This window comes from Apteryx rowi, unplaced genomic scaffold, assembly GCF_003343035.1.
Source record: "Apteryx rowi isolate R43461 unplaced genomic scaffold, aptRow1 scaffold_88, whole genome shotgun sequence".
NCBI lineage: Eukaryota > Metazoa > Chordata > Aves > Apterygiformes > Apterygidae > Apteryx > Apteryx rowi.
The window spans coordinates 33,373-58,150 of record NW_020451182.1 but is presented as its reverse complement, the minus strand read 5'-3'; the positions used below and the strand labels follow the sequence as shown (position 1 = coordinate 58,150).

Below are 24,778 nucleotides of genomic sequence, written 5' to 3'. Positions count from 1 at the left end.
TGTCCAGTATGCAAAGGAAGAAATTGAGTTAGGCTTTTGGAAGAAACAAGATCAAGACCTGGAATTTCTGCCTGTAGTTATTTCATGTTCCATATCTCCATGTGACTTGCGAATCCCCTTCACTAGCAGCAAGTAGGAGGAATGCTGCTCTCTTCTTGTTTTGAATATAGAGCAGGGAACTGCTGTGTGCCAAAGGCATTTTGGGGATCCTCTATAGCAGAACAGAATTTGTACAAATATCCAAGAGTATATGGTTTTTTTGTTTCCTTTCCTCCCAGGATAAGGAAGTAGAGTGCGGAGGACCTGCACCAAGAGTGCTCAGCCTGGATGACTATTTCATCACTGAAGTAGAAAAAGAAGAGAGGGATCCAGATACAGGGAAAAAAGTGAAAAAGAAGGTACTTTTAGTTCAGATTGCTTACCTTGAGAAATAAGCAAGACATTCTGGAACAACACAGTGGCAATTAAAAATTTCAGTCTATTGCTTTGGAAGTGTGCAGAGGTCGTTTTCAGAACAAGTTAAAATAATTTAAGGGCAGACAGTGCAAGTTCTTAAAAATTACTTGGAAGATGGTTTTTCTCATACCAATATACTTTGTGCTCATGACATTCAGTACTTGAATGTTAGCAATTTAATAGGTGTCCTCTTTCTTAAATGTTTTTGTCCTTGATTCAGGTGATGGAGTATGAGTACGAAGCTGACATGGAAGAGACCTATCGTACCAGTATGTTTAAAACTTTCAAAAAGACCTTGGATGATGGCTTTTTCCCCTTCATTATCCTTGACGCTATAAATGACAGAGTGCGACATTTTGAACAGTTTTGGAGTGCAGCAAAAACCAAGGGTTTTGAGGTAATGGAGCCAAAAAGGCATTTGAATTTGCTAGCCACCCATATGATAGTGTTTCTAAACTTCTGAATGCCCAGTCCTTCCCACATTCAGGAAAAATACTGTTGTCTACAGTTACAAATGTACTAATCTCAGAATGTTCAACTGCAGAGTATATCACCAGATAGAAAAATGGTTCTAAAATAGATTTACAGTATTTAATATTGTGTTTCTTTCTAGGTGTACTTAGCTGAAATGAGTGCAGATAACCAGACCTGTTCCAAGAGGAATATTCATGGACGCAAGCTAAAGGAAATCAACAGGGTAACCATTTACATCTGTGGAGTCATAGGATTAATGATAGGTTTCCTTGTGCTTTCAGGACTGCTGTTGTCAGAAAGCTCTCATCCTCTTTTAGACTACATGATGCCTACAATTTTCTTTTAAGAAGAGCTGATAGCAATTTCATGGGATTGATTGAAATGACTTTTCTCAAGTACAGTTACATCTCATTCGTGATCAGAAACCCAATAATCCATTAAATCTGTTATGTTTTTGGAGATACTTTATTTTTATGTTTTTTGTTAGATGTCTGATCACTGGGAGGCAGCACCACGTCACATGATGCGCCTGGACATTCGTTCTCTATTGCAAGATGCTGCTATTGAAGAGGTGAGAATCTCTGTGCTTGTTAAGATGACAAACTATGTAGATGTGATTATACTGAAAATATAAAGCAGAGGACAGTATGATTATAATAGGACGGTCATATRTTTGGCACTACAGAAAGTCAGAATTGTATGTCAAACAAGTATATTCTATTATTCTTATCAATTATCCAAAGATGCACTTTTTTTTTTTTTACTGCATTTTTTTGGAGCCCATGCTTATGCCTCTTTGAGGAAGAGTTGAAGCCCCTGTGTTCTTTGGCAACTGTTGAGTACCAATAAAAGAGTATCTCTACTCTCTCAGAGGAAATTGGGCACCTTTTCAGGTTACTGGAAAGATTCAGGTTATTTGGATCATAATTGGAAAATAGTTGATTAATTTTTTTTTCTAAAACCTTAATTCCTCTGGGTCCCTACTTTTAGAAATCCAGACCTGCTGCAGAGAATGAAGAAATAAATACATAGCTTGTAACTGAAGATTACACTTGATGTAGAAGTGTGCTACCTTTTATTCCATTTGGAGTTTGCTGTACATCTTTGATGTGTTAGCTTTCTATATTGTTGCCTTCTCCTTTGGTAGACATTTCAGGAGCTCTGGGAATAGACTAGTATGTAAATCATACATACATCTTGGGTGTGCTAGAGCTGTGTGTTAATGTCAGAACATCAACATTTGCTGTGCCGCGGTCATAGAAGCTGGTGATCTGCTGAAGCAGGAAAAGAGTTGACTCTTTGCAAGTTTGTCATGAGGTCAGCAGGTTATCTCTAATTACAGATTGTTTGTATTGGAAATTAGTAATTTTAAAGAGGACATCAAAAGGCTCAGCTCTGAAGAAGACTCAAAAATACAGATTTGTGTTTACTCTGATGTATGCATCAAGGTTTTACTAATGGTATGAAGAAATATACATACAACAAGAGTATTATGTATTCCATAGTATATACATGATATCAGTGGACATAAGTTTTGAAGTATGATTGTGTGTGAAGCAAGAGAAGTGTCATGCTGTTATAGATACTGGTAACACAAAGCATGCATGTGAAGGAGGAGAATAAACTATTGCTGCTCTCCCACAAAATTTCTCACTCTAGCAAGAAGAGATCCTGCTTCTGCAGGAAGCAAAAATGGAACCAATATTCATATATAATGCATCATCACACTTATCTGAATGAATCCTCTCATTCAATTTTTCTCTTCTATTTGAGCTTGGAATCTTCTCCTTACTCTCTGATAAAAAGATAATTCTTATTAGTCAAGCAGTGCAGCATATGTCTGTGCTTGTATTTTGGAATAGGTGGAGATGGAGGATTTCGATGCAAATATTGAAGACCAGAAAGAAGAAGCCAAGAAGGATACAACAGAGGAAGAAGAGAGTGAACTGGTAGGAGACACATCAGCCATCTCTAACAAAATGTTTGTTAATATGTCTGAGGGAGAGTCTCAATCTTATAAATTCAAATCCATTGCCATTCCTAGCAGTGTGATGTTAATACACACATTCCTGGTCATTCGTTTCTTACACATTTCTAAGAGAACTTTAATGTTAGAAGATGTTATTCTTAACTGATTTTTTTTTAATTATCTGTGAGTATATGCCACAAACAGCATTTTAGTGGAGCATGGCAAACATGCCTCTGGCACACATCTATAAATTGCAGTACACTATAGCTTTTTCTTCAGATTATGTAGAAGTGGAACTTGGGAAGGAAAAGGTATGAATATCAGGATGTCTGAGAATCACACTAAGTGGAGGGATGGGAAGAATGGGCAAAGGTTCATTTGGCTTATTTCCTTCCATGTGTCTAAAGAACTCTTCTCGACTGTCACAGATCATGACAACATTTATGAAGAAGCATGTTTTCTCTGCCAAACCTTGCTAATTTGGTTGTCGTTAGCTATTTCCAAGTTCAGGGGTTAGATCTTTTGGATAAATGAGAGTTAGAGAATTGCCCTGAGGTCTGGCTTTTTTGGATATGTATTTAAGAGGCCATGGAGGGCTTCCTAATGTAACTTCTTGGTATGTGTTGGAGCTGCAGCTGGTCAGCACTTGATTGAGTTGGACATGTCAAACCCTGGCTCCCACAATCAAGCAGTTAAATTGTGATAAACAAGAAGTAACCAAAAATGTCTGAGACAAACTAAGTCCATTTTCTTGATGAAAATTTACTCTTCTTCATGAGTGGCAGTCTAGAAAGGAGTTGAAATGCAGAATAAAAAATAAATCTTAGGAAGAGTGGGTTTTAATAAACATTTATTTTTTGCAATATGACTCATTTATTCTCTTCACTAAATTATTCTTTGGCACAGAGTATAACACTGCATAAAGTGTGATTAGGACACTTAAAGATGCATCCATGTTTACAAGAATATGGCTGCTAGATTCTTATTTCCTAAAAATGAACTCTATCTGAAATAGAAAGTTGTGTCTTTAGCTTTTGAGAGAAATCTATGCATATATGTATGTGTGTATGTGTGTTTTTATGGGCTTGGGGAGTGTCCTAATGTACAGCACATATAACAATAGGCCTTTTCTTTACAAGTCAAGGAGAAAGCTTGGTGGTGAAAATGAAGCAAATTCTTAGTATCTAAAAGTAATCTACATATAAAAAATGGTTTCTATTCAGATTCGCAAAAGGTGAAAAATAGCAAAGAATTGTCTGCTGTATATAATTTCTGCTATTCAATCGTGGCTAATTTCAGAGAGAGATACATCAGATAGGAAGGTGGAATAGTACACTGTATTTGGTATCTGTTGCTTCTTGAGAGCAGTTGGTAAGGGTTCTTCAATTCATTTTGCTGTGCTTCTCTTAATCACGTGGAAAAAGAGAGGTCTGAAGCTCCTGCCATCTGGCAAATGTCCTTGAAAAATCCAACTGTCTTGAACTAAGGGATGAAATCTGAATCTTTTCTTACCCTTTCTGAAGACTGGGATATTAATACAGATTCAGCACACAATAGGGCATTTCACACCATCAAAGTCACTCTTTTGTTGCTATTATCAACTCCCATAGGGTTGTTTGTAGCGTTCCGACAATTCTTTCTTTTCTGTGCTTGATGGTATGAATTATTGATGCGTTTAACTTAGTGTTCTCACCAGTGTGTCGCACATCAATTTGTACAAGGCAGGCTTCTAGCTGTGGTTTAATTTTTTTGAGCAAGTTTTAATGTGTAGCTTGGTTTAAAAGTATAGTACATGAAATTCATATATTTATTACAATGAAATATTGCAGTGCAAACTGTCTTAGTTCGTATTAAATACATACTTGATTAAAAACAGTAATAAAATACATAAATCTGTGATAATCTCAAATATGCTTAATAGAAAATAGTTCTGTAAAAGATTTTGGAAGAGCAATGCTGAACATAAACAAAAGCAGTGTGGCTCTCTGGAATGGTGCATGGATTTAGTAAGTCTTAGCATTTACAAATACAAGTATATGTTAACCACAGTGGAGGTAATCTCTAAATAGAGCAGAAAGAATTTAGTGTAATAAAACTCTCTATGGATTAAGTATGTTCTCTTGTTGAAATCTTCTAGAGTAGTTCTTTTCCCTCTCTTAAAAATCATTCTTAAACTGTGAACTCTCACAGGATTTCCRTTTCATTATATTGGGCTATTTATTTGACTGCAGAGAAACGTAAGTAGTTTTATGCCAAATTTAAACTGAAGTGAGTTATAAGGGGTTGCTTAATAAGGATTTACTTGTCCAAGAGTATAGAATAAAAAGGTTACAAAAAAAATCTAAAGTAATTATTTTCTTGCCAAATTTAAGATCATTACTTTCATTTGCAAAGAATAAACTGGCTAAAGATGTTAAATAATCTGACATCATGCATTTTATATATAAAGTGTTTGGAAAGAATCATTGTTTGAACTATGATAAAAGGGTAATTTTTAAATGAACAATAATACTTAAATCTCAGTGATTTAGCAGATGCTAACTCTCATTTAAGCTAGAAAAAGAATTTTGTTTAGTTGTGGACTAACCACTCATACAAAAATTCAGTAAGTTCCTTTAAAAGGGTCATTAAATGAAGCTTGTGTGTAATAAATTTTTCTGGAAGTACATTCTTAAAAGCATAATACTAATGTAATTTTTACATTTGTATTTATAAGTATTGAATATCCTTAATGCCTGATAAGTTGTGTTGCAATAACTATGCCACCTGGGATAATGTAATCTAGTAACTGTGCACACAATTTCAGTACCATTGCTCTCTGTTAGACTCATTCTGGAGTTCTGTGTTTGCAGAGAGCAGTACTCTTGTAATGATGTGCAAGGGCTGCTAAAATCACTGAATGGGAAGTTGATACAGAAGTTCTGAAATACTGAGTAACTTGTTTCCTTCATCTGATATCAAGAACTGTTCCTTACAAAAAGAAATACCTTAAGCTCCCATTATAATGCTGTTTCCAGTTCAAAAGTGATATGCATGTGTGTCTCTCTCTAATCCTCCGAGCTTCTCTCTGTGTATGATTTAGGGTTACATTCCGAAAAGCAAATGGGAGATGGACACTTCTGAGGCAAAGCTAGGTGGGTATTTATTTTTTCCTGTTTCTTACAGTTGGTATCTGATGTTTGCAGAACTTGAATTTACGTTTTTACTGTGTCTCCTTATGAAAGACAAATAAATATACTGATCTCATACACATGTATCTGAAACCACAAAAGCATTTCTACAAAAAGGCAGTTTCTCTCTTCTGCAGAGGCAAGGGAATTCTGATCTTTCTAACCATCACTGTTCTATATACTCATTAATTATTCTTCCATAAGTTTGAGGAAAGTATTTTGTCTCAAAATTTTTAAAAAGCTGTATTTCTATTCTTTATTCATCTCCTTCCTGTTGTAAAAGGCAAAGAATTGACTTGCATTACACTGCATTCTTATTCATACTGCATACATTTTTTTTTTCCTTAAGCCTAAATATCTTCAATAACTTCTTATCTTCTTGAAGACATGCACAATAGGGAATTGTATTGAAGGTATTTCTCGCCCTCCAAGACTGGTATATGCAAGGAAAAAAAAGCCATACTTTGAAGTTGGTCCTGAATGATTAGTCTTCACTGTTTCTTTTCAGTGACTTAAGTGAAAAGTTAAAATTTGTTGTGCTTTTCAAATTTCAGGAGAGTCCTAGGATGCTTTTAATAGGATGCAAAATGGACTTACCAGTATAAGGGGACTATTTTTGCTGCACTTTTGTTCTGTTTAGTGCTTCTGGCTGCATGATATATAAGTGATAATACCAGGATACTATCAAAATCAAAAGCAACTTTTGGTTGAAATGCAGGCACCATGGCCATGATGGAATGTGTACACATGGAAAGGAGTTTCCAGTCATTATGTTTGTTTGTTTTTTAAAGAACAGTTATGGAACTAATTCAAAATGTGTAAACAGAATCTGCATAAAATTACTATTTCTGTCACTTTTAGGATATGTAACAAATATATCTGAATGCGACACAGCATGTCTTAACTCCTTGAAGTTTGCTTCTGCATGTGTAGTACAACCCTGTGTATCACTGCTTTCCAATAACCAAAATCACAATTGCACAATAGAAATAGCACCAGAAGTTCTGGCTTACATAAAACAGACTTTCATTTCTTGCTGTTCGCCACTTAGCTGCACCATCTCTTCTGCTGCTGTGCTCTCTTTTAAGTCATTTAAATGTTTATGAAATATCTGGACTTCTTGGCACCTGCAGTACAATTGGAGGAGCTTTGTACTCAGTGGGTCAGGCATATCAAACAACTAGGCAGTTAAAGACAGAACTTGCTCAGGATTTGTCTGTATTCTTAGTACAGAGGTAATTACCCTGATATCTGAAATTTATTTCTTAGCTTGTCATTTTTGATTATGCAGGGGATGATGGTACTAGAAAACTGTGCACTGTTAAAGAATACAAATCTCTGATGTATTGTGTTGCATTCCAAATAACCTTGACTTCTCTTTGAATACTGAGTAACAGGAACAGATATCTTCCACTACCTATGGTGAACATGTATTTTACAAATATCACAGGAATCCAAAGTATGTTCTAAAAGTATTTACATTTTGTGTGTAGTTCATAGCAATGTGGGGTCTGTGGCTGCTGTAGAAATTTACAGATAGCTTTCAAAATTTCCATGTCTCATGATCAAATACTGCTAACAAATAGAAGCAAAGAATGATGTTGAGTTTCTTTCCATATCAAAACTCCATAATATAAAAAGCAATTTCAATATGGCCCTTACTTATTATAAATGTAAAAAGGGGAGTGTGCAGCAGTGTCAGTCTTATGCTAAAGTAAGTTACTTGCAAGGCTGTTGCAATAATCCTTTAACAGTCAGAACTCAATTAACAAACTTAGCATTCTGCACGTTACAGATATAAGTGCTGAGAAGGTCTTTCCATTAAATCTGTATTCACAATTTTACTTGTATAACTACCCTCTAAATTTCTTTTTTTGCAAATATATAGAACTACAGATTAAAAGTAAATTCTGACAGAATGCACATTTTTTAAAAGCCTGACACCCAAATATAATGAATACTGTTTCTTTAAAAGTTGTTCTGCAAGGACAAACACCTTTTAGCTGAAAGTATGCATTATAAGCTCTTGCAGTCTGTGAGTAAGAATAATTATATTTAATTCACAATAGGATTTTGTATTTGGTTAATCATAGGCCCATTTCAGTAGGTGACCAATTAAAATTATTTCCTGAATGGCATGTAAACTGTAATATGCCTTTGTCATTCCAAAGTGGAGTTATTTCCTGGGACCTGACCTGCCCACTATGTTTATTACTTTATTTCCCAAGGGCATGCATTTACAGAAGTAATGTAAGTCCAAAAGCAACACTTTGAATCCTGTTGTACCTTTTTTTTTTTTTCTTTCCTGCGTAGATATTGTTACAGGCAAGAACAAAAGATTTTACTGATAGTAGTATGCCTCGGAAAAGGTCTGAAAGCTTTGAGTTTTTAGCTGCAACAGTGACTGGCGACAAGCACCGTTCTGTTTGCCTCAGAGCTCTTGCTGTAGTTCAAATTTACTTTGGCAGGGATGTGCATTCCTCTGAGTGTATGTGCTGGTATATCATTTCCTTATGTGTTGTGACTGCATGGCCACATTTCTATTTAAAGTGTAATCACTACTGTTTCAGTCTGTCTCTGTGCATAGTACACACAGGTTTTTTTTATTTAAATTTACAGAAATGGACTAACATTTTTAAAATTAGGCTGTATTTGAAGTGTTTAGCACAATACCCTGTTTCAAGATATGGCTTAATTGCGGGATGTACAAACTTTTATGGATGGAGAAATGATCTCTGCCATAGCTGAAGTTTTGATACCATTGTAAAATTTGCTCTGGAATACAAATAGCATTATACTTAAAACGTTATCTTTTTTTTGTGTAAGTACAAAAATTTGATTCATTTAGTTTAGTATTTCATTTTTGAAGGAGCAAAAAGTGGTCACTTATTTTGAGATGCTTTTATTATTAAAATTCTAAAGGTGAGTTTTTAAGTTTTATGGAGTTTCAAAAAAGCTGCTACTTCATTGCTTTTAAAATTGAAATGGTAAAATGATTTGTTTGATAGTTTAACACTGATCATCTTCCATAAATATTCACAAGCACCGTTGTTACAAAATGACACTTTGTCTCATTTTCAGAAAAAAAACCACTCTGAAATAATGTTTTGTGGTAGGCTTTTGACATACCCTTAGAGTGTGTTTGCTGTATGGCATGTGTACCTTGAACTATGTTAGTGTGGATGGAAGCAGATCTCTTTGGAAAGACAATTCAACTTCAAACACAAAAGGAGATAACATTTTAAAATAAATTCTRTGTAGCAATAGCAAACTCTTTAAAAAATGGGGGGGGGGGGGAATTCTCATTCTCTGAGGGCCTCCTGAACTCTATTTATGTTTGAGAGTTACGCATTTCTTGGCACCATTTTCAGTTGTGTGCAACAGGGAGTGGGAGAGTGAATTCTTCCGTGTTGGTAATGAGATGCACTTGTATCGTAGCATGTTACATCAGGTGCTGCCTTCCAGCAAGAATGTGTCTGTGTGTATATATAACTGTCAACAGAGAGCTCCTGAATTTTCAGTTCTGCATGATCCTAAATGCTCCTCAATGTGTTTGTTGCTCTCTCTTTAAATGTAATTTGTTCTGGAAATGCTTATGCTATGAATGGTCTCATTGGTCTGTGAATAATACTGAAGAACTGTACAAGTACCTGTTGTGCTGGAGTAACAGAAGGATATTCTGTAAATGAATTTTGTCTTCTAGAGGAAGTGCCGTCTTTCTGTGGAGATAGAGCTTCAAATTTGACAGATTTAACTTAGAACAAAAGAAGAACCTTAACTGAATCATGTCACAAGATACCATGTAACAGATGCAAATACTTTTGCGTAATTTTTCTTAAATGATGTTCTTTTTGGTGGAGGGGATTAACATGTTTTCCTAGGACAAATTCTGTATCTGTTCCAGTGAAATGGGGCAAAGGTAGATTCTTAAAAATTTTAAGAGTTGTATGAGGGAGAAATGACTTCATTAGTTTACAGCATTTAAATATTACTAGCATGTCTACATCACCATTGCCTCACATTATCTCTGTTGTTATTCTTCTCTCTCCCATATTAAGCAAAAAACTCATCTCTGAACTGAGCTTCTTTGAATACATACTTTCGAACATCCTCTTCTGCTATCCAGAAAATATGCTGCCTTATATTTGGTTGTTTCAGAGGCCCTTTGTGGGCAAATTTAATTATGTCAATGACTTCTGAACCAATATTACTGTCATCAGTGGAAATGGTTTACAGAATGTACCTAACAAGCTTAGTATTCCCTCTGCATATACTTAATTGTTGTTTTTTAAAGTAGTAGTATACATCAACAAAAGACGTACTAGAATTTATTCTGAATTGTAAAGCTGGTTTTCATTTTCATGCCTTATTGTTCCTAATCTTATGATGAATAATTACTTCATCTCATTAACAAAAGCACTTTGCCACCTAATTTCAAGAAGGTATTGTTTCTTCACTGAAAATAAGTATGCAAAGATGAACAAAATTTTAGAACCTAGGAATGGAATTGTTTCTCCTCATGCTTTATTGGTTCACTAAGCAAAAGAAGAAAATGATGACTGTTGGACAAACTTACTTTTCAAATACTTGTGACTGACCTCTGGTATCATGAAACAAAAGATTCTGAGATTTTTTTCCAGTTCTGGAGGATATTCTGGTGTGTTTTTCTTGAGGGGCAGGGAGGAAAAGAAGATGGGGGAAGAAATGGAGGTCAGGGCTGGCGGGGGGGGAGTTATTAAGTAGAAGCAGTACCTCAAAAACTGGTCTTCAATGCATTTAATTATATGATTGTCATTTTTTCCCTGATATTACATATATGTTACATTTGACACAATATTAAACCCAAAATTTGGGGAAGAAATGCTACTGCTTTAATATTGTGTTAAAGTACGGAACAGCTGGATCTATGGTTCCTTAAACAGCTTTTGGTAGCTGTATTGTACCTGTTGGGGATGGACTCCATATGGTATGAACATCTAGAAAAGCAAGCTTTTCTCCCTCATACAAATAACAAGATGGAGTGTTATGCCACAGTGAATGTGAAAGATCAATAAAACTTGAAAATGGTGTTGAGTCTTCTCTAGTTTATTTCAACTCTCATCATTCCACCTGTCAAGACAAGCTGGATGTACAAGTTCTGTTCATTCTTTTGAAAGTATTTCCACTCTCGTCTTGTTTGTGTGAATAATAGAAAAAATTCTCCTTTAACTCTGAGGCTCTGTGTTTGTTCTCAGACAAGCTGGATGGTTTGCGGACCGGCGCTAAAAGGAAGCGTGACTGGGAAGCAATTGCCAGCAGAATGGAAGATTATCTACAGCTTCCAGATGATTATGATACACGTGCTTCTGAACCTGGAAAGAAGAGGGTAATACATTTTCTAATGACTTACTGTCTGTAAATAACCTGAGTCTTTGAGCAAGAGTTTGTATCAAGATATTCAGTGTCGGTGAATACAGGAATTTCATTGTCTCACTTCCTTTAATTTTGCCATTCCATTAGATTCTGTAACAGAATATTCTTGAGAACAGTGTCTTCCAGAGGTAAACAGATGAGGTATTAATGAAGTGTGGAATTGTAAATAATAAAGATTAACCATGTATGGCTTGGTTTTGAGATTGAGGAAGGGGCCATGTTCCATTACTTGCTGGGGCAAAAGATGCACTTTATTTCAGAGGAACCTGTAGAGTCCTGTTCTTATGTTGCGTTCCGTGAGGAGATAGTGTGATATACAGTGCAGATTCTGAGAAATGATGATTATTTTATTAATCTAATTTTTTGTTATGTATGTTACAGCTAGTTGTATATTAAAACTTTTAAGAAATGGATCTTACACAGGTTACAGTTGAATTTGGGTCTTAAGATTTAAGATGAAGCTGGTCTGAATAACTTTGGTCTTCATGGTACAATACTTATTTTTTAATGAATAGGTTAACTGGAAATGCAGTTTGTTAACCTTTGACACTAAAATAATTTATGAGTTAATTGTCTGTGTTTGGACTTTGTTTTGTAATGTCAAGTAGGAAGCATGGGTAGTACTGGAGAGTGTGCACGAGGGAAATGGAGATACTAAGATGCTTGCAGAGGAAGTGATGGTGGAAGAAAGCAGATATTGCTTATCAGTAGGAATGTCTGAGGAAACTCAGGTAGAATGTGGAATAGTGAGATGTTGACAGAAAGGCGAAGTAACAAATCAGTGTGAATGGGAGTAAACAGGATGTCAGGGAAGAGCTCCTTCACTTACTGTTTTTCTGATCCTGCAACCACATGTTCCAGCTTAGTTTCTGGACTATAGCCCTTCATCATCACCACCTCCCTTCCCCCCTTTGATACCTGTGTTGAGAGGTGAGAGCGTGACTGTATGTATGTGTYGGAACAGAATGAATGCAAGCCATTTGCATGACCGCAGAGAGCCGCAGATGCAATGGCTGCAGTTGTAAAGATGAGAGATAACAAATGCATGAAGAAGTTATTTAATATAAAGAAATAGTGGAAAGATTTTAATAGAAATATATCACAGAAGCTAGAGAAGAAAACTCTCCCCTCATTCACTCATTCATTGCCAAATTATTCTTTTTTACACTGACGTCCTGTAGTTTGATAATCTACTTTTAGATGTTTCCATTGTGTGATCAAAAGACAGATTTTACAGAAAATAAAGACAGGAGTTCAGTATATGTTATCTACCCTCCTGTTTCGGATCATTTAGTACTAAAATCCTGGATTTTGCTACAGTATTGTACTTTAATGAGCAATAAATAAATCTTTGGTCATTCTTCATGCAGAAAGTACTGGTTTAGATAGAGAATAAAAGTGGCACTTACACTTCAACTCTCAAAGTTATAGCACAGAAATGGAAGAAGTAATCATCTACTCCATTTTTCCACTTCTTGGAACATTCAGGTTATTAAAAATAGTGTAACTGCTTTAGTTTCCATCTTTACCTCTCAGAAAACAAATTAATACTTACCTGTCAGAATTAAAATGAGAACAAATGAGAATTCTTGTGCTCTCATCTGCAGCAAAAAGCCTAGAAGTGTCTCAGAGTTTCTTAAGGTGTTGTCCCACTGATGGTATGTTTTCCATAGGTGCGGTGGGCAGATCTAGAAGAAAAGAAAGATGCAGACAGGAAAAGGGCCATTGGTTTTGTGGTTGGACAAACAGATTGGGAGAAAATAACGGATGAAAGTGGTCATCTGGCTGAGAGAGCCCTCAATCGCACCAAGTATATATGAAAAAGTGGTTAAATGGAATTTTTGTGCCTTTTAAGGTAAGTATTCAGCTTTCTTGTGTGTTTTTGGCCTTGGGTTTTGGGGCTTGGGGGGGGGGGGAGTTGAGGATACAGTTCATGTGATTGTTAGACTTCTCCCAAAACAAATTATTTGATTTGGAGCCTTAAATAATAAGTGTCAACTGGGTACATTACAATGTGTACTCTCCTGTGCAGAATCTAAATATTAAAGGAGAAAGATCAGCTATCAGAATCCCCAAACCTTATTAACAAAGAGTATGTATTCATTATAAAGAGGATAGTTTAGCTGTGTGCCTAGTCTTGTCTAGTTCACATTGCGCTTTTACTGTATCTTTACTCTGACCATTTTAATTGCTATTTTACTTGGTGTGACTAACTTTTCCTTTCTTTGCAGGCCATTTGCTCTGAGGAGAAGTGAACCAAGGTGTCATGAGCATCTTGCATGGGTCATGTCACTCCCACTTTCACAGTTTTTGTTTCTTTTGTTACTTTAGTTTCAGCAATTTTCTTGAGATTTTGGCAGATAACCAGTGCCCTCAAAAAACAAAAAATCCCACTGCTCCTAAATGAAAGAGACAGTTTCCTTTTTAATATTTTTGGAGGGGAGGGAAGGGGAGGGCCAGTAGTTTTAGCTGCTGTTTGTGGGATAAAGTGGAAGGATTAGACAGAGGATGTTATCTCCACTGTACCGTCACAGAATATCTACCACTTTTGCTTTGTGGCCGTTCTCGTTTTATACTGTATGTACCTTGTAGCTTATTGTATTAGGAAGCAGAACAATAAATTTCACTATAAACCCAGTTCTCTTGGTGGACCATATAGCATGGTTTTTGTTTGACATTTTAAATGTGGTCTGTGTTCACATGTTGACAGTGCTCAAAACTGTCCTTACCTGGAAGAGGTGCTGTGCTCATGTTCCAGAATGTGACCTGTCTTCTAGATTTATCACTTGCTCTGCCTCTTGTAGTCAGCTCCATTAAGGCCTGTGGTTTTGTTGACCTTTAGTAGTGATACCCCTCTCTTTCTTCTTGGAGAGCAAGAATGATTATTAGTTTCTGGATCCTAGTGTCTCAGTATATCAAATTTCCATTGCTACATGAGTATAAATTCTGTTGGATGGCTCTGAAATACTCAAGGTAGTACTGTATGTAAAACATTTCTTTAATCTGAACTGGAAAACAAGTACTATAGAATTCTCTGGAGAGAAGCCTAGAAAATTCATTTTGTTTTTACTGTGTCTTGTAGTCAACACTGATCCCTGACAGGGCATTTCATTACATTTATAAGTCTACTGTCTCACAGAGAAATGTCATTAAAAGAAGCAGTGAAGATTAAAAGTTCTACCCTTTGGTTCTGCTAATACATGTGTTTAACTTGTAAAAAAGATAAATGATTAACTGTCCACACTATGAAAACTGATGTTCTTTATATATGCTGGCATACCACTTCTGCACAGCATCACAGGTTTGGGTTTTTTGGTTTTGATTTTGGTTTTTTTGATCCTTTCAGATTTTGAAGCAAATAACTTGTGTTGACAGTGTCATAACAAGGCAAGGTGTTTAAATCTGAAAATAATTGTTGTGTTACTGGTGAAATGAAATTTTTCTACTGATCTTTCTTATGGAGCCCTGAAAGTGGAGCCCTGAATTTCTTCCTTTGCTATTCTTTGTTGCTGTGCTGAGTGATTACATTGCAGATTGCTTCTAGGTTGATTAATCAGCAAGTATTGATGTGGTTATCATTTATGCAGTTACAGGAGAGCTGTGGTGCTAATGAATGTTTGTTTTTTTTACCATTCTAATGTGTTTCAGTTTATTTGACATTTCTCAGCCTGGTTTGTGATGCATGATGAAAGCTCCTTGGTAAATGAGGGTAATATCTGAACTTGTGTTGTATCCTGAGTGTATGTTTAATATAAGAAAAACAAGCTCCTTGAATGCAACATTTTTAAAACAGCAGGTAATAAATTTGCATTTTTTGTGTAAACATGCTATTATGTGCATATATACAGGAAATCAGAGACCTTGTGTACTGTTGCGGAGATCAGGTGAGCTTCACTTCAAAGAAGCTGCTCTGTCATGTACGTGCAGAATGGTTTTCAGTCTATCATGAGTTGTCCATAACCAAATTGAGTTCTTGTGGCTTGCCATTGTTATGGGTCCATGCTGTTTCTTGACTGTTAAGAACTGATGATTGTTTTGAATGTACTTTTGGTAATACACCTGAACCAAGTTCTTTTCTAAGACTTCCTTTCTAGGCTGAATAATATTTCTGGAGCATGGAAATGGATAGCATGTGACGGAGGTGATCATAATGTCTTCTGTTTTTAACAATTTTGGAAAAGATTTTAGCAGATAACACCCAGAGAGGTCACACTAAATTTCTTTCTGTGGTGAACGTACAGTTAAAGAGAGATGGACAGAGAATACAGAGTTTTACTTTATTCTGATAACAGAGAGAGAAAATGTACCAATTTTCAAATTTAGAACAAAATTTCAGTTATGAAGACCTACTGTTGCAGACTGTCAGATTAGGCTAAAGTTGTTTTGTTTTTTCCTCTTAGCTGCCTGATGTCCAACCTTTTCCATTTCTGTAGTACATAAAAATCATTCAGTGATCTTTGCCATCTGTTTCAGTTAGTTTGAATGTCTAGCAGGTGAGTCTTCATCTGCTTGATGGGAAGTGGCTCTCAAAAAATTATACCAGAACTACAACCTGCAACAGATTCCACATATTCTAGTCCTCCAGTGAATGAAAAAAATGGAGCAAAAATAAGAAATTCATCGTTGCGGCTGGAGAACTGAGAGTATCTGATAATCTCATGCTTGGCCCATAGTCAGGGGTTAGTGATCGGTGATTGCTCTTTTGTCTGGAAAATCTTTCACCATAGCATCTAATAAGATTTGATCCTGATTTAGATCTTCATCATCACCTGCTCGCAGCTATTGGGGGCTAGAGTCTCTCAGCACTGAACATAAAAAATACCTCCTTCCATTGATAGCTAAATAGGAAAATAAGCATCCATCTTTCTCAGATGATGATTCACCTTTGACCATGCATGCCATTGTTTTAACTTCAGGTTGGACTGTTTATGTGCTGTACATCACATTTAAAAATGCAACCTAAAAAAAAAAAAAAAAAATCAGCTGCAGCATAATGTAGCTGCTTCCTCTTGAGCAAAATTGACTGTTAAAAGACTATTTTGTATGAATTACCATTTCTTATAGCACTTCCATTTGTCTCAAGACCCTCTGCTTTGTAAGAATATTGAAACTATCTACATGGGGGAGAAGTTCATGTGCTTTTTACAAGGGAACATGCAACCCATCGATGTTTACAAAAAGCAAAGGCATGCTGCCAATTTGTGAATAAAGCTTAGTTGTCATCTTCAGTCATCTTGTATGTTTTACTGTAGGATTGCTCATTAAGCATGGTGATCTGACTGGTATAACAAGAGTAAAATTATAGCATAGAACATTGTATCAGATTTAGAAATTCAGTGGTTTTCTTTTCCTTAAATATTTACATCAACATGGATAAACAACTTATCTTGCATTATTAGTTCCCTAGMTTTACAAGGGAAGAACTGGTACTGGTGCATGTTAGACTTTCATTTTTCACCCATCAGGTAGGGTTTGGTATTTTTTGGATTTGCTTCAGTCATCTCTGTGAACCCTGTTCATTAGCTAACTTTGTTCCTCACCTGTCTCTTGGTGAACAATACATTGCTGTAACTGCTAATCTGTAAGGCATTGCTTTAACTATTTTCTGAAACCTTTTGATCTCTGAACAATCATTTAGATACATCTGAGTAGGATTTCAATAGTTATTTTTATGAAAGGGTTGAATTGAAAATTTGAGTTTTAATGTTACACTGAAACAAATTGCTTAAACTATCCCCAAAAAAGTCCACATCTAATCCAGTTGTTTTGAATGGATGAAGTTTATGAAGAATTGGGAATTTTAAGTTATATTAAGTATGCTTCCTGCAGAAGAACAGTCTCTGGCATTAGTGTGCTTTTAATTAGAGGGAAGAACATGGCCTTTTGAGCCAAAATCTGTTTTTCCTGATTTGGGACTTCAGTATTATGGGAACACTCTGAGATTCCTTTAGAAAGGAATGAAGTATTTTAGCTTGTGGAACAGCTTGTTGCTACCAGAATGGATTTCATTGTTACCAGAAGAAAAATATTCTTTGTAAATATTGCTTCGCTTATTTAATGCAACTCTCATGGTGGCTAATTTCATGTCCTTTAGACACAATTTTCCATAGCACCTTGTGCCATTTTATTAACAACGTTGCTGTCCATGATATTAAGAAAAACCACACAAGACTGGACAAAACTCAGAACCTGAAGAAAACATTGTTGATCTTGGATGGGGGCAAACTGTACTTTTTGCTATGAAGTTCATAATGGATATGGCAGCATGCGTCTAGCTAACTGTGGATTAACTGAAAAGAAACCCAGGAACTCTGTTTTGGATTATTGTAATTCAATGTACATGAACTGGAAAGCGGAAACAGCACTGAAAGTTTTCATTGCGTGTGGAACACGCACATGGTCTGCATCCTCAGGAGGTCAAGTACTAATGAGTAGATTGTTCTTTTTTTTTTATTATGCTTCTCTTCATTATTTGTTGTTTCCCAGATTATTTCTGGGAAGCAAGGCCTCGATACTGAACTTGAGATCCACAGATATTTCGGGATCAAACTGCACCCAAGACAACATGCATTCTATGAGATAAAGTATTTGAGGAGCAGAGATGGCCCTCTCTGTTGAGATGACTCATCTGCACTGTGAACTGTAAGTGGATAAAACATAATTCAAGTTTTTATAACATGGTGCAAGCTTGATTATACTTAGTTTTCTTAACAGTAGAAATGAGAAGAGAAAGAACATAAATTTTGTAGAATTTGAAACATAAATGGCACAATTCTCTTTATACTATATTTTGAGTCACTAGGGCAGTCTTCATTTCTCTCATGAAAACTGAGTAAAAATAGTTTTCTCCTGCTCACCCGTTCTTACAGGTGAGAGTCAGAATCTTTCAGCCTTGTAATGGAACAGTGAATAACTTTTCTGATTTCTGTTCAAGATTGATCTCTTTTCATGGTGAAACTACTTTGTTTCATTCGCATCAGTGGGATGTTCCAGTAATTGCTGTGTGTCTTTCTACCACTTCCAAATTTGCATAGTCCAGGATCTGCAACCAGAAGCTTTAAATCTTCTCTTCCTAATGTGTGTAGGGTGGACAGTAATGACTTAATATTTCCTTTAGATGGATTATCACTTTCTAGCTGATTTATACTGTTTGGAAGCAGATAATGCTCTTCAGTTCATGGTTTTGTTTAAACCAGGTAAGCGCAAGTACTGTTACCAAACAAAAAATACGGCAAGATACCAGAAATGAAAAGACAACTAAAAATTATTGAAATAGCCTATATTTTCTGTTCTGTATTAGGTTTCTAGTCAAGAATCTCGTCTCTAAATTTTAGGATTTAAAAGTTAAATATGAAAAATTTTAAAGCTGTGTGGAAGAAAATGGCACAGTTTTGTCATTTCTTATATTTTTCTGGCTTGTGGAAGTCTCAAATCTGTTTTTGGAGCATACCTTTCTCTAGGATTTGTGTTCTAGAATGTGAAACATTCAAATAGTTCTCCGTACTGCTTCCATTGTATTTGTGTAATAGGACAAAATTTGTTTCCTTAACTGATCTGTTTAAGAGCATATAAGTAGATACTCACCTTTACACAAGAAAGTTCTGACATGCTTTACTAGGATAGCATCTGGAACTATCTGCTCTAACTGGTATATTCATATACGAAGTTGCTGTGTTTGAACAGTTAGTACTGTTAGGCAGGTACATGAAGACTGCAATTATCACTTCACCAATTCCTGAAATGTTGCTGTCTTTGAAGTGTAACTGTAATTGCAGAGTTCCTTGCAAAAAAATTGAGAAGTGAAAACTGTCTAAATGAAGAAGAAAAACCTGAATAACAGGAATTCAGTTAGTTTTACTCTCATTATCTGAGCTGGAATTTGTCTGGTGTGGCTAGAACTTGCGAGCGACTTCATTGCATGAGGTATCTGCTTTAGCAAGTGGCTGCATATGTATTTGGGAAGGAGAATCAAAAATAATCTCTACCACTTTTGTCGTTGAGCAAATTGATTTTGAAAGCAGTTCATCTTGGAAAAAAATTGTTGAGGGTGATTTGAAAGTACTTTTTAACTCTAACACTTTAAAGTCACAAACCATTAACAGATTGTGTATTAACTGAAACATTGCAAAACAATGGAAACATCTTTCAAAAACTAAGATTTCTTCTGCTTAAGTATTATAGACTGTTCCATTTCTCCTCTGAGGGCTAACACGAAACTAGAACAGAGTTGTATTTCTTCCCTGATTCAGAATGTAAATGGCTTCACCTTATGAGTAAAACACAAAACTTCTTTTGACAGGTAGGTAATGCAGGCAGTGACTTCATTTGGTATGAACACAGTATGTTGATGCCTTGGTATCTTAGAAAGCATTTAATTATTATCCTTTTATTCTGTTTTGGTAAATCTGATGCAGATAGTAAAAATGGAGCTTGTTTGACCTCTGTTGTTGATCCAGGTGCTAGCCTTTGTGCATGTAGCTTCTGGTTTTTGGGAATACTATATTATTGTTAGAAGCGTAGAAGGCACATCTTTACTGACAAACACCTACACTGTTTCCATTTATTATTCATCTGTGGATGCTCAGAACTTCTGTGCAAGTGATCAGTCTTTAATGATATTCTTTTATGTGCTTGTTTTTTCCATTTCCTTTGAACTGAAGTTGCCAAATTCTTTTCTTTGTAGAAGACATGATCAGATCAACTTGTCTAGTAACAGATCTCATTGTCGTCTTTAATTAGAATCACACAGAATTGAAGATTTTTAGATAATGACAACCAGATGGCACTAAAGCTTGGATTTCACATTAGGATTAAACTGGGGGGGAAAAAAGTTTGAAATAGTTTCCACTATTATTAAATTCTTSTGGTTTCATATTGCCTAATACAGTTTTAAACCATTAACTTTTACTTCATGAAAGGAGAAGTCACCACTTTTCCATGGAAAAACATTCAGTGGATTAACATTGCACTGTTCTTTAGAATAGCACTTGCAGTCCACAGTCAATATATGCATTCCGYTGAGCCTACATGTTGCATAAAGATCTTAATTCTGCCTTAAGGAGAGGCATCAAAATTAAATGCTTTTTTTATATCTTGCTAATAAAAGCTTGACAACTACTGACATCTAATGGAAAACAGAATTTAACATGCTAGTTGCTGCTTTTGGATTGTAAAGTCTTTAGATAAATTCTGGCAAGAAGCAATTTCTTTTGAAACCTTCTCCCAGGGTTTTTTTATTGCATCTACTTTTTTTCCCCTTTGAATGAAGAAAAATATGGATAAATATTCCAATCACAACAGTAAAGATACTTCTGATCTAATTTCAAGGTAAATCATATTAGGTAACTACAGTGAATGGATTTTTATTATTTTATATTTGAAGAGACAACACTTTACTTTGTTTATAAGAGCTGGAAGATCAAATCTCACCTGAGACTACACCAGATAGAAGCAGCACATGAATTGGCAACTGCAAATGCAGTGAAGGCTAGAAGGACTCCTTATCAACTCCAACAATCGCCTTTTAAGACATATATTTTTTTTAAATCATCATCATGGGAATCTCAACCATGGACAAGAGCAAGCTGTTTCTTTGGGGTTTATGAAGAAGAAAGGCTTCATTCCAGCTAAGGAGCTTCAGGACTTGAGGTTGACCAGAGACACTACCAAGATCTCTCACAAAGAAATAAGTTTGAAGCACTAATATGAACTGTTAGAACAATTTTGATTCAAATGCACAATTTATGATATGATTAGTGCAAATTTGCTGTAGGCACTTTATAGTTAAGGAGGAACATGAATACCTTTTTCCAAAGAGTTTACAATCTACATATTCCTTTACTAGGAATATAAAGTTTTGTATCTCCCTTCCCTTTTCCCAGCAGGCAGTGAGAATCTGCTGTATGGCTGAAGGGATGGTCCTGAAGTAAATTTGGGTATGAACTTCCTCATTGTTGCTTATAAGTCTGCCTGCTTTAGTCTCATTGCAGTACATATGCTTCAGATGCAGCTTGAGAGGAACATTCAGATTCCTTTAATCAATTTAACTGCAAATGTACTGGGGAGAGGCACTAACATGGTGAGTAGGCTGCTTTGCTAGTAGTATGCTAACAGTGCACCTCTGCATCCCCTTCTTGAAGATATAATTGGAGCAGAATAAAAATCTGACTGAAAAGCTAGATCCAGCTGGGTAAAACAGAAGTGACTGTTTGGCTCTGAGCCAGTTTGGGGAATTGATGAAACCCGTGACCTTCAATGATAAATATTTCTCCATTCCAACTCCTTTGTCAGTTGTGTTCAGTATTGGGTTGTAGAAGATTCGCTTCTGCTGTTGGAATCCCAGGTGGCAGTGACATTTACTACTAGCTGTGAGTGACAAGAAGATTGCTTCTTCCCATCAGATAAAAACCTTCCTGTGGAGTCCATGCTTCTCTTGTTTCCAAGCTAGACTTACAATGTGCTATGTTGAAGGAAAGGAGTACCTAGAAGTTCAGACTGGTGCAATTTGCATTTTGCTAAATCAGAAAATGCTGACCTATTACATTGCCACTTTGCACTCTGCTTTGATAGTTTATTGGAATTTGAATCTAAATCAGTCTTGACTTTCATTTTTAAAGCCACAGTTGTCCTGGGAATTCATCTCTCAAGGGCTGTCCTCCACTATATGCTCTGTTGCAGTACCTCAGTTGTTAGCATCCAGGTGCAATTAGACAGTTTTGGAGAGAACTTTCTCAACAGTGTCTGTGTTAGTTGAATAGTCTCCTGGTGATTGTCTTTCTCAAGGAGCATTGCAAAATTTCTTGCTTCATCCAGACATTTCCTCTCAGTGTCTGACCTTTTTGGCGACAAGTTCTGTAAATAGAGAATATGTAAGCTATGTTGTTGCTGGTATGGACGTTTTAAGATATTTACCATTCCTAGTGAAACAGAACTTCAGAGATATACATTATTTATAAATCTGTACAATTGATATGTACTCCAGGATTGGTGATGAGGCAACTACACTTGCACAGGACTATAATTTAATATGTGCTTCATCTGGGTATTTTATTCACAGAGGATTTGATTCTGAACATCATTCCCTTGGAAAATACTGTTTTTACAACAATTTGGCTTATTTGGATGGTGTTGAGTCCTGTAGGTTGAGACTTTGGGTGTACTGGTTCCTCTATGTTAGGAGACTTACTTTTTCTAAGAGAAAGTTACATAGTGGGTTATCTTTTGTAGTACTTATTAATTCTCCTTCTCCTGGTCTATTTTGGCAGTTCCCTTGTCTTAATTTGTTCTTGTCTACATGCATCAAGATCAAGGAAAGCCCTTTACAACAGTGGAGGCTACTTGTTATCTTAGATGAGCAGGGGAAACATACAATATACTTCTTTCCTTATGATAATTAACCTGATTGAACTCCTTTTTTATTTTCTTCATTTTATAGCACAGGTCATGAACAAATGCATGCTGCACCTCTTATGTATGTTATATAAAACTTAAGTAAATGTGTGGTGCTGAAATCAGTTGTCTTTATGTTCACTTCTCCAGCTGGATTAGTCCAGTCCAACAGGGATTAAGACCTGTACATGGCCTCCAGAACCTTCTACTCTTTTTTCAAATTTCAGTCCAGGCTTTGATTTTTTTCCTCTGCATTTCAATGTTAAGTCATATAGACCTGGAGAGTATGGGGTTCAATATAGCTGAGTGTACAGGCAGGGTTCATGTATTAACTTTCTGCAATATATAATTGCCTTTATTTATTTATTTATTTATTGTTATTACTGATTTCATTGTTCCCTACCTTTGATACACCAGTTGTGGAGAAGAAAGGCTTCTGGAAATAATGGTGTGCTAAAACTGCACTGAACTTAAGGTTATTAAAATATTTTACAAATAAACACCTGGTCTCCATTTTCCCTGGCAGAGATTACATAAATTAGCAGCGAAATTAAGACAGGAGCATATTCTAGGGAATCTTGGAAATTACAGAAAGGTAAATATATCTTGTGAAAAAGTAGGAATTGGAATTTAGCATTCAGTGTCAGGTTCCATTTTTTTCTGGCTTTCTAACTGTGATAAAGGATGCAGGCTTTGAAAATAGTGCAATATTTAAAATGCTGCTTGTGGTGGTCTTGAGGAGAAGAAGGCTCAGCAGCAGCTAGCCAGCATGCTCTTTTGACTCGTCGTACTGTTGTCAGTTGGGGTTTTTTTGTTTTTTTTTTGGCACACTGATGTCATTCTCACTGAGCTTGGTTTATTTTAAGAACAATTTTGCCATCGGAAGCTGTGATCCGCCTCTGGCAGTGTCACTGATGTGTTGCCCCTTGAACCCTGCATGTACAGGGATTGTGTCACACACCCGGGAGGGGCCTGTGCCCGACTCTGAACAACTTATGTGGGGCAGATAAGCCTTGTTACCAGAGAGAGAACAGCACAATGATACATGTCTTCAGGGGTGCTTCCCAGAAATCACCTTTACTTTTTCATAGACTAACTAACTTGGTCATTATCTTGGGATTTACCCTTGTGAGTCAGTCCTTTTCCATTTTGCAGAGGGGCTGGGGGGATGCTATGTCTTACATGGGATGAAGGGTAATCACCTGTGATTTTGTGCTGTCTGTGGTGTGGATTCATGTGCTGGGGCACACTGGCTGTCCAAAGCTACAGTATGGCCACATGTATTGATAGAGTATTTGTGTGCTAAATCTTAACAGTACAGAATGAGTTGTCATGACAGGGAATTTTCCCAGTACTCCTCCAGTCCTGTTTAAATGTCTTACGATGAAAATGGCAGACATTGGGGAGATTTCTGCATAAAACCTACCTCCCTATTAATTTCAGTGCTCCTTTAATTTGTACCAGGGTTTAGGGCTATTTTATGTAAATTTTTCATATATAGGGTTGGGGGGGGGGGTTGCTGTTTGTTGTGTTTTGGGTTTTTTTTGTCACACCATACTTTCCTTGTCATAACTTCATTACTTTTATGGATTTCTGTTTTAAGCCTGCATGATATTAGAATTACATTTACAGTACCTGTATTTATCTATTCTGTCCACATCCCTCTTCCCAGTTATCTTAATTGTTGTTATTTTGTTTGTCTAAGAATCCTTTTTTAACTTTAGCTTCCAGCATGCATTGTAGTATTTTGGGCATGGGGCTCTCAACTTAGTGGTTTACTTTCGGCAGAAAAAGCCACTAAACACTTGCAAACACATGACCATTCAATAATACACTGAATACCAGGAGGTTTAAAAGCGAAGCTTTTGTGAGCTAATGAACTGAGTTTTCCAAATGTCTCCATTTGCTG

At 36.1% G+C, this 24,778-nt stretch overlaps 1 protein-coding gene across 12 annotated transcripts in view; it reads left to right on the top strand.

The window, feature by feature from the left end:
- Positions 1–14,122, top strand: part of YLPM1 (YLP motif containing 1) — a 39,413-nt gene extending 25,291 nt beyond the window's left edge. For 6 of the 12 annotated variants that reach the window (XM_026090890.1, XM_026090889.1, XM_026090897.1 and 3 more), the window contains 9 exons: positions 279–398; positions 677–853; positions 1,070–1,153; positions 1,418–1,501; positions 2,793–2,879; positions 5,982–6,033; positions 11,304–11,434; positions 13,155–13,336; positions 13,713–14,122. In XM_026090890.1, coding sequence (XP_025946675.1) covers positions 279–398; positions 677–853; positions 1,070–1,153; positions 1,418–1,501; positions 2,793–2,879; positions 5,982–6,033; positions 11,304–11,434; positions 13,155–13,301 — 882 coding nt within the window. In that variant the 3' untranslated portion in view covers positions 13,302–13,336; positions 13,713–14,122. The other 6 variants (XR_003257710.1, XR_003257709.1, XM_026090895.1 and 3 more) reach the window with 6 other exon arrangements.
- The last annotated feature ends 10,656 nt before the right edge of the window (positions 14,123–24,778 follow it).